This window comes from Myripristis murdjan, chromosome 3 (assembly GCF_902150065.1).
Source record: "Myripristis murdjan chromosome 3, fMyrMur1.1, whole genome shotgun sequence".
NCBI classification, from domain to species: Eukaryota; Metazoa; Chordata; class Actinopteri; order Holocentriformes; family Holocentridae; genus Myripristis; species Myripristis murdjan.
The window spans coordinates 13,905,368-13,916,203 of NC_043982.1; the positions used below are offsets into that span (position 1 = coordinate 13,905,368).

Below are 10,836 nucleotides of genomic sequence, written 5' to 3' on the forward strand. Positions count from 1 at the left end.
TCGGGAAACCACTTTACAATTCAATTTGTAAGCAGAAAAATTAAGTTTAAGAATTAATTAGCAGAAAATCAGTAGGGTAAGCATGCCGTCCATCCAGAATTGACAGTTCATTTGTGACACTGAATAAACATCCTAGTCTATGATCGTAAATTACAGACAGTTTAACATATTGGAGAGCTGAGAGGACAGATGCTGCTGCAAGGAAACACTTGTGCTACCAGTGGAAATGGGTGAGTAAGTAGACTAACACATAATTACAATGTTTGGATAAAACCTACAATTTATCTACACAAGGGCAAGTTTTGTCATCCAGCCATAAGAGCAACCTGTTAAACTGTGCTATACTGGTATTTTACTGTTCTTGCATGCCGTGTATGTTTACATGATGTGCTCTGGTTAGAAAATGAATCATTTCCATCAGACTTGTCCCCAGAAAATCTGAATCAGTGCTCAATCACACTGCATAGAGCAGAAACATCAAGCTGCACTATGACAAAACAGAGGTGAGTGTATGCCAATTAGTGGATTAAATGCAATGATATTTTTATAACCACTAGGCAGCTAGCACAGAAGCTGATTCATAGCACTATGCTGCATGTGGAGCACTGCACAATCATTCATAATGCAACGTTCATTCACAAATGAAAAAAAGACACCTTAGCTGTGGACTGAGGCACATGTCTAGTTTGTTTTCAATGAATGCAACTGTGGTTGTGTTTACATGGGAACAGAGCACTGACGTCAATCCCCTGCAGATCAGGGGTTAACAGCGACAGGTATGCAGGGACCTGGAAGTCTGGAAGTCATGTCTCTTCCTCTATCCCTTCTCTTCCCTCTGTTATTATATCTCACTCCTCTCCCCAGCTTCCCTCATGCTTTCTCCCTCATTTGACTCCTTAATCCTTCCCTTTCGCCCCACGCCGCCCTACTCACCTTTCTATTTTCCTCTCACTCTCATTCATGACCTGCGAGGTCTCTTGATTGGATTGCACCGTCCAAGTCGCCCAAGGAACCAAAACATCATGGGATTATTAAAGCTTTCTCAGCTCAGTGTGTCTGTATGTTTGTTAAGCATGACACGCTACCTTTTGTGCTAACTTTGTATAAACATTAACAAGTAAATGGAAACATTAGAGAACCGAGTTACAAGAGCAAAACTGTCTTGTAGCCTTAATGTAGAAATCAGTACTTCAGCAAAGTGGTCATTTCAAATTCAAGGACCTGTATGAAATGTCCTGCCTCAATGGTGTGATTATGTGCTTTCATTGTGCTTTTACAGTCCTGTAAGCATGACTGCAACTATTAGACTGTGTTTTCAATATTCAAAAATACAGGCTACGGCTACATTAGAGAAAAAACACTGAGCTACAGAGTGAAGCATCAAGTTGAGACTGTTAAACACTAGCCCTGGTATCGGTTTCAAAATGATGCTATGGACTTCACACCTAAACATTTAAACACAAAAAAACATTTAGGGGTCAAGTCTCTCTTTGACATCAAATCTCTGGCGAATAGGAGAGCTAATGGAGATCCACAAACAGCTCCACACAATTCATGCATAATTTGCTTGCACTTGTAAAAGGACCCACCGCCACACACACTCATACGAAAAAAAAAAAAAAAAAAAATGCCAACATTGTACAAGAAAACGTAAAACAGGAAGTGCCCTGCATCTGGCCCTAGCTGTTGGTGCTCCTGGCTGTTGCTAGGCAGAGGGAGGAGTGGGAAGGACCGTGTCCACCTCGGAGACAGGAAGTGTATTCCATTTCTTACCACTGGCGCCAATGAGAATGAATCGTCTTCCTTTAGCTATCCAGTATCTTCGGTAAGAGACAGCCCTAAAGGGAAATGTCATGTGACATGTATAGAGTTCTACATAGCACAGTGACACCAGTTTCCATGATAATCAAGCCTTTACATTAACAACTAACTAACAAGTATCTGTAGTAACACTATGGTCTGTTTGATGGGTAAAACTAATATTCAGGAACAACTGACTGGACTGAAATTATGCGAAAAAATTTCAGTCCTCTACTTCATAGTTGACACTGCCAGGAAATATGGGCTATTCCGCCTAACTACCGTATATGCTTTCTTCAAAATCGGCCGAGAAAAAGTGCCTTAAAACCAGGCTTCCTGTGTGCACTACTTGAATGAGACAGTCCTGCCACCTGAAATTTTCTAGTTCCTGTCTAGAAATGTCACCTAAATCGGAAGTTTCCTTACACTTGGCACAGAGCCAACATGTTTAAACAGCATCAGCCCAGAACGAGAATTTGAAACTTCCTGTTTGGCAGAAAGGGGGGTGGGGGGGGGGGGGGATAAGCAGCAGCCACTACACTGTTAGTCAGTCTGAGAGGATGTTCACCACAACGCTAAATACACGAGTGCATGTTTTGCGTGTGTGATGAAGAGTTTAAGTTACAAAAGGAAGGATAAGCCTCTCCAGTAACCTGCCATTCAGATGCATTAGATTAGACTTCATTATAAATCCAGTTCTAATCCTCTATCCCAGGCAGTCCTTTTCTCTCTCTCTTATTCTCTCGTTTCCTTTTTATCTTGCTTCATGTTTCTCCTTCCCTTTTCTCTCTGTATGTGCCTCTTGTTCATCTATGCAGTTCTCTCTTTGCCTCTTCTCTGATTTCACTCTGTTGTCCCCACGCTATTTCGCAACATCTCTTTCTTTTTTCTTTTTCAGATTCTTTTACCTGTTTTCCCTTCACTTTACTCTATCTGGTTAGTTCCCTCTCCCTCTCTCTCTCTCTCTCCTTTCTTTCTCCAGGGGGTGTGACTCATTGCGTTGTTTCTCTCCTCAAGATTCAAGATAAGCAGAAAATAAAAACAACAACAACAGCAGCTTTCTCTTTTCATCAAATGAGAATCATCACTGTTGCTGCCCTTGGAGAATATCCTGCCCTAGTATCTGAGGAAAACACACATTGCAGAAACACGCTTGCATGTATGCGCCCATACAGCCTTGTAGCTACACGTGCACACACACACACACACACACACACACACACACACACACACACACACACACACAATGTGGGGCTGGTGAACAGAATCACAGAAAACAAATGAAGAGAGGAAGACCCCCCAAAACAGTGAGAGTGAACGGGAGTGAATCAACACATCAAAAGGTGGACTCCAGCCTCATTCCAGCTGAGGAAAGTGAAAGAACGTTGGGAGGGACGCTGAAGGAATGAGAGAATATCACATGCAGACAAAATTAGGCATTCCAAGCAAAAACTAATGCAGAAGTACGAGCCAATGAAGTAATGGATGCACTGAATGTGTTGTTCCTCTTCCTCTTACTGGATGTTGACCATTTCCAGTTCAGGCAGCTGCTCTTGTGTACAGTTACAAATACAGAGAGACACACTCAATTAGTTATTCTAACCCTCTCTGAAGCTAACACACAGGCATAAACCCGTTCCAGTGACTGTGTGCAGACCAACTTTGCTCCCCTACCAAGCCTGGGAAACACAGGCTGAGGAAAGGGGACGTCACTGAGAAAAACACAAGCAGTGCAGTCACTGAGTCAGGGTGAGGGGGGAGTAATATGCAGAGAGAGGGAAGAGGGGGGGTGAACAGAGAGAGGGAGAAGGAAAGAGAAGAAAAAGAGGAGAGTGTGACAAAGACATGAGAGAGAGAGAGAGAGAGAAAGAGAGAGAGAGAGAGAGAGAGAGGGAGAGGTGGAGAGGGGGAGAGGGAGAGGGAAGGAGAGAGGGAGAGTCAGCCAGATAGAAAACTGGAGAGCAGTTAGCTTTGGAGAAAGCTACAACAGGAAATGAGATGAGGAGAAAGGAATTTCAACTGGATCCAAGATGCAGTTTAACGGCAGTGAACAACCCATTTACCCCTGAAAGTGTGTGTGGAGTGTGTGTATATGTAAGACACAGAGAGGGAGAGACACACACACAGAGAGAGAGAGAGAGAGAGAGAGAGAGAGAGAGAGAGAGAGAGAGAGAGAGAGAGAGAGAGAGAGCAAGAGGGCGTGAGAAGTGAGAAAGAGTACAGGCAGAGTGAAATTGGTAAAAGCAGCAGTTCCTTTGATGTATCAAAACATAGTGTCATAGTTATGCTTCCTCTAATGACTATCGAAAAACACACACCTACGCTTGGGTGTGCCAGATATTGGCAATAGCAGCAATAGTCGTTGCAGTAGGCCTAGTACTCATTGAAACACTGAATATATCAAACACAACACAGAAAACACTATAGAAACACCACTCAGTTTCATCACATTTGATGTCTCTTGATTTAAAAAACAGTCTAGTTCATTGCACGACTGCAACTAATAATATTTTTCCCTGTCAATTTATCTATTTTCCCTTTTTTTGATAATCATTCAGTCTATAAAATGGCAATAAATTATGACAAATGCTCATAAGGAGTCACTAGGACTTAAAGTAATGTCCTAAAACCACTTTCTTAATCTGACAAGCAACCAAAAAAAAAAAAAAAAAAACAATAAACCCAAAGTATTAATTTTATATTGATATGAACGTAGAAAAGTGAGCAAATCTTAGCAAAGTGGTGATCTTTGTGAAACTGTAATCAGCAAACGTTTGAGATTTTTAATGGATAAACTACTAAAAATATTAATCGACTAATCGTTTCATCTCAGTAGTGGTAGCATATAGCTCCAGTTGGCCGCAGATTGCTGAGTGACTCTGACTATGGTGTTGAATGCAATGCTGCTGACCACAAATTGTTGACATTGTTTAATGAAACCTCAGTGAGGCCAGCTGAGCTGCACTGTACTGGAGAGTCTGCACCTCCACAACAGTTGTTGGACCGGCATAAACAGAGACGGCGTGAAAAAGAGGTTTACCATTACAGACCGGCGGTGCAGTGTGTGCCACAGTCCTTTAGTCCCGGTGATAAACCAGTGTTCAGTTACTGATCAAACTCACTCTCTACCCTCCACGGCCCAGGGCTAATGTTCACACCGAAACTTCAGTCTCAATGGAAAACTGCATAAACCAAAAACACACACATGCGAACACACACACACAAGAGCAGACAGACATCTTTGCAAATGCACATGGTGTAACAAAATCGGTCTTTTGAACCAACTCACACACTAACAGAAGAAATCAGAGTCAACAACCAGGTATGTCCATTCAGGAGGATAATGTTTCAAACTAGTATGGTCATGGTATTGTAACTCTAGTTAGAGGCACTAAGCTGGGAAGAGGTCAGCGGTGAGAGTGGGTTTCACAGCTTCATAAGGCCTTGCAAGCCCTGATCAGGAACACAGTGTCACCCTGTCACTCCCTGTAGCTCACCTGTCTATTTACATAATGCCTAGAATAGCCTGTGCTTTTCTCACTTTTACACAAAAAAATGTGAAAGATGTGAATTCAGGACAGCAACCACCCTCACGTCCACTACCACCACCACCGCCACCCATACACAACCACAAACAGCCTGAGCGTACACAATGCCAAGTAGATATGCTATCTTTTGCAAGCACAGGAAGGGGAGAGTGACTTGGGCGCAAGAGTTTGCATGAGGCAAGCTGACATTGCCAGCGCTGCCGAGGGAGACAGCCACTGTTGCAAAACCTGATTTAATCTATGTGTGTGTGCGTGTGTGTGTGTGTGTGTGTGTGTGTGTGTGTGTGCGTGCGTGCGTGTGTGTGTGTGTGTGTGTGTGTGTGTGTGTGTGTGTAGCCAGTTGTTACATTACTTTTGAATCAGTTTCTGTGCAAGTGATTTGGTTTTACACAACTCCTCCACCGTATAACAACTGTCCTTACTGCTTCTGACACTTCATACTGTAGTTTCTCTTGACTGCAACTTTGCATAATGGTCAGCGTTTTAATGGTTATGTCATTGTGCGCAGGTAGAGGTCATCACAGGGAGGGGTTAGGTTGACTTCTCCTGCGGGGCGTCTGAAGGACACCCCGAAGGAGTGGCATGGGCATCTGGGCTAGCTCTCCGGCACTTTATTTACCCCCTATTTACCCTGCATGCCGGGCCTGTGGCCATACTTCCCTACTGTTCCTAGTACTGTGTTCTTGCAGAGGGTACATTACAGGGTGCAAACAGGGCTGCTGTACCCAACCCGGATTATTCCACCAGCCTAAACCTGCCTGGACCGAAACACAGTCTCCGTCTAAACAGTCAACAAACATGTTTACAGCAAACTGCTTCCCAGAGAACTGGCCTTCTAGGAGAAACCCAACATATATCATATACATGCATATACTGCATCTTCCTGCAGGCAAGTTATTTCCCCACCAGCCGTGAACAGGAAAAAAGCCATAGCTCCATGTGCAGTTAACGTTGTTTTTTTTTTTGGTGTGCAACACTCCACTGATAGAGGAGTGGGAGTCTTCCATAAACATGAAAAGTCTCTAAAACATTCCTCCTCTCCCTTCACCCCTCGCCTTTCCTTCTCCCCTTGCTCCGTGTCTCCTATTCAGTCTGGACAGGAGGAAGTTTGGGAACCTCTGCTGGCCAGCTGCCAGGGAAAGGGGGGCCTCTGTCACTGGAAACCAACTTTTCTCTCCTGGGCGGCCCCAGCTCACCCTGGCCTGAGTCATCCAATGTGGGCTGAATGAATTCAGCCTCACACTGCTGTTTTCCGGTCGTTTGTGCTGTCTACATACCTCCATCCTGCAGCACTGTACCCCTTGTTCTACATTTACTCAAGTCTTTCCTCCACAATGGTCCTCTCAGGGGTGTACAGTATTTTCGCCACACCCCAAATAACGTTTTTTTATTGTAATTACACGATAAAGTGGTAATAACAAACCGCTATGTTTACCCCATAAAGCCTCAGCAATACAGGACAAGGAGCTTACAGGCCTGTAAGGAGTGACTCAATCAGTGACTCAAAGGGCTGATGACAGGGTGCCGTACTCATGGGAATCTGTATCCGGTCCCATAGCTTCATGCTTCATACATGCCCTGGCATAACAAATAACTCTAAACAAACAGAGACACCCTCTGTGCAACAAAACTTCATTATTAATTGCTTATGGGCTATCAATAACAATGTTGTGTCTCTAAAAGATCAGATTTCACTGTTCCAGAGATACGTCTATGTATTGTGAGACTGCAAAATACATCCATTGTAATGCAACATGTAATTTTGGGTTTTGCGACAAGACATGTTTTGATGTGTCTTTTACACAACTTCAGCCTCTCCTCTCTCGGACTCTGATGTTCCAGCAAAGGTGCATTTTTGTTCATCTAGTGGACAGTCCCCGGCCCCAGCTGTGCCACTGAGGATCTCCCCTTCTCCCTGAGCACTGAAAGACACACAGATTCACTGACAGATGAGCCACAGCCTGCTTCTGTGTTTGGGAGATACTACCTCTGTCTCTCTCTTTCTCCGTCTCTGTACATCTGGTTTGTATTAGCTTGTTGCCATGCAGGAAAAAACACAATTCTTTTGTAGTCTATTCCAGCCAATCAGGAAGTGAATTGGGGGTAGTTTCCTGTTTCCTGTGTTCCCCGGACAGTACAGACTCAGGCCCAGTAGCCCTGTTCAGTTTCCGAAATGCATGTGCTCCTTCAGGAAACTGAGGAGAGCCATCGTGAGGCGGAGCACAACAATAAAAAGTCCTCTTCCTCCTAAAAATATGTGGCAGATTTTCAACAGCGAGCCATCTGCCAACCTCTGTCTCATGCCAAAGGACAACCTCCAGTTCTGACTTTGATGAAAACAGTGTGATGCAAGGGTTACACAGACACTACTGGGAGCAGAGAACTGACATGGGATCAGACTGACAGCGAATATGGCTGCTATTGGTGCCACTGCTGCTAGGAAACTGGGCAGCGTAAACACTACTGTCAACCCTGGGCAGTAAGACAGAGGAAATCTTGGAACTTAGAAAAGTCCAAAGCTGGTCCACAATGTGATGACAGGTTGAATATTCTTCATGACTACATAAATAGCTTGGGACTGAGATAAATAATGTTACAAACAATGTATAATAATCTATATACTTGTGTTGTAAGGCATACATTCACCAAAAAACAAACAAAAATCAGAAACTCAGAGACAGTGAGTGATAAAGAGAAGAGGGCAAGGACCATTAAACACAATTACAAGATTACCAATACAGTGAAATTAACTGTCAATAACAAAATTATAAATATTACTCACAAAAATCATTTTTTTCCCTGATAACAAAATAACACACTGCAGTACTGGCAGGTTAAATAACCATTTAGCTTTGTATCTAAGGGGTAAAAAAAATGCAATTTGGAGGCATGTGGAAGATTTTCGACTAATGTAGTTTTTAATTACAGGAACTACAAACTGTTGGCTGAGTGAACTGTCTATCAGGAGGGGCAGTAAACGACAGAGGCTCCCTGACTGAAATAGCATAAGTCTTTCTGGAGGGACAGATTTGGAAGCAAACATCTCCCTGGGGTCAGTCAATTTGATAAAGTCAAGTCAGCTCCGGTCATGCTCCTGCTCTCCTTTCCCTGTTAGGACCATTAGCTGTCTTCCAGTGACACTGTAACCAACTTAAACAGGCAGGTAAGGAGCTTACAAAATATAGCTTATGGTGTTATCAGTTGAATAGAGCAGGGGCCGATGGTTATCTGGCTTCTGGTGTGTTTCAGTGTTAAGTCTGGCTGGCATCACCACACACACCACAGCTTGTATGGGTGGGTTTTTTGGTCACTTTTGTGTTCTGCTTACCCCTTTTGTCGCATGTTTGGAGTCAAAATAATCCTGACTGCACAGTCAGGGTGAAAAGCGTGCCAGATGTCAGGGAAATGAAAGAGAGAGAAGAGGGTGCCCAAACATCCCATATTGGCCCAGGATAATAGGGCACTCAAATGATTGTGAAAATGATTGTGCCCTTGGCTGTTTTCATGATAAACAAGCAGCATGGATAATATATAGCGAAGGCATTTCAGACTATTTCGCCCAGCTAAATCGCCATTAAACTGTCATGTATTTCCCAGAAGAACTGACTACATCACTTAATAATAATATTACTGTGACCTTAACATACTTTGTGGTATTTGTGTTTTCTATGGTATCACTATAAAATTCCTATAATACTCCTACTGGGACTTTTTGTTGTTTTCTTATGTTCGTATTGTATCCCTGTAAATTTCAGCTGTGGGATCAGTCGCACTAAGGAAATGAAGTCCTAGTGCAAGAGACTATAGTAAGTGCAATTCATATTTTCCGAATGGCCTAAAAACTGACCTCTGGCTCCGCAAATGCATATCAAATTCCAGTAAAGCACACACTGCACACAGGCAATGGGCACTCAGCCTAGTCATGGCTCTATTCAGATAACATGCACCGCATGCCCCTTCAAACCAAAGATGCATATCGGAGAACACATGTCTAAATATGCCTGTATGCAAATTAGAAGTAAGCATCAATAGCTACATAGAGCAACATCAAGCGTCGCTGTTTGTGGGGGGGAGGAGGAGGAGGAGGAGGAGGTGCAATAGCATGAATGGACGTGTGGATGTCCTCAGTAAAACAAGGTGTAGGGGTTTATTCAATCTGAACAAAGTGCTCAGAGGAACGGTGTGAATTTGCAGCTGTAGCTCTCTCATCTTCCTTAATATCCGACCCATTCAGCTCAGACAGCTCTTCAACAATGTAACCTCCTACCACATATCATTTGTATCCTTACGCCAGCTGTTTAGCCCCCACATTTTAACAGGCTTTGAACAGCCTATATACATTTTTTCAATTGACATTTTTGGTCTTTCCGCTAAGAAAGAAGCGTGTGATTTGAATTACAACACTGCCAGATGAAGACAGATCCCCGTCCGCAGCCCCCGATGCCTGCTTGGCCCGTTAATGTAAAGCCATCCATCGAGGCGCTCAGACTGGGGGGGGTAGGGAATTTACTTACCTATTTTTATTTTAACGCTCTGGAAAACCCGGAGACCTTCCTCTTCTACTGCCATGCTTGCACCGTGGCTCCTTCTCTTCAGACTAGTAAATAAAGACGATCCTCCACGGTGAACGGGTCTGGCCTCTCCAGCGCACGGCTATTCCAGGGGTTTTGAACATCTAGGCTTTCCGGACAGCGACCATTCTCCGTCCCGACCACTGCTGCAGGCTGGCTGGGCTCAGGCAGACAGGCAGCTCCAAGTCGCGCAGCAGTGCCAGCGGAGGCGTGGCTCCGCTCAACGCCACCCATCTACAAAGCGTGGGGGGTCGATTAATGCCACTGAGAAGCCCGAGAGGGAGGAGAAGCGGCCTTGTTGGAGACATAATCATGTTCTGCAGGAATCACTTGAAAATGGGTTAAAACAGTGAGCATTTAAAGTGTGATTAGAATATAGGTGGAAGGTAGCTGTCACTTACCCCCTCCTCAAGCTGTAGTAATTTTTAAACATGTTCAGTCAAATGCATTGGGCAGTGCATTTGTGTAACTGTATTTGATATAGCTTTTTATAAAGAAGGAGAGGGGTATTTTTGAAAATTCAGATTTAGGTGATCCTAAGATTTCTCACATTTTCCACTTTTAAGCCTTTTTTATGGGGGAGACTTTATTGCTCACCATGAAGGTTAAGGTTAGGGGATGTTCAGTCACGCACAGCTTCTCCAGCATGAGGTACTTTATGGAAATGTTTTATTTTGTAACATATAAAGATAGGACTTGATGTGAAACAAATGTTTTCATATCCTTTTTGCTCCTGTTTGTCACAGTCACCGGTCAATTCCATTCTAAATGGCTACAGCTTTTGGAATGTATGTTCTCTGTAAAAATGTGCAGTTTACGGCTGTGCCCAGCAAATAATTTCTTTAGTCTGCTGAGAGATGTTTATTCTCAACTGTAGCTGACTACATTTAAACTTGTTTCCCCCACATAGCACTGCC

The 10,836-nt window shown here is 43.6% G+C and overlaps 1 protein-coding gene across 5 annotated transcripts in view; it reads right to left on the bottom strand.

Moving 5' to 3' along the window:
• Positions 1-10,082, bottom strand: part of rasa3 (RAS p21 protein activator 3) — a 41,182-nt gene extending 31,100 nt beyond the window's left edge. For all 5 annotated transcript variants that reach the window (XR_003928072.1, XM_030048469.1, XM_030048468.1 and 2 more), the window contains exon 1: positions 9,863-10,082. Coding sequence is in view for 4 of the 5 variants with exons in the window: in XM_030048469.1 (XP_029904329.1) it covers positions 9,863-9,917 (55 nt within the window). In the remaining variant the exon portion in view is untranslated. The remainder of the gene's footprint in view (positions 1-9,862) is intronic.
• Between the last annotated feature and the right edge of the window lie 754 nt (positions 10,083-10,836).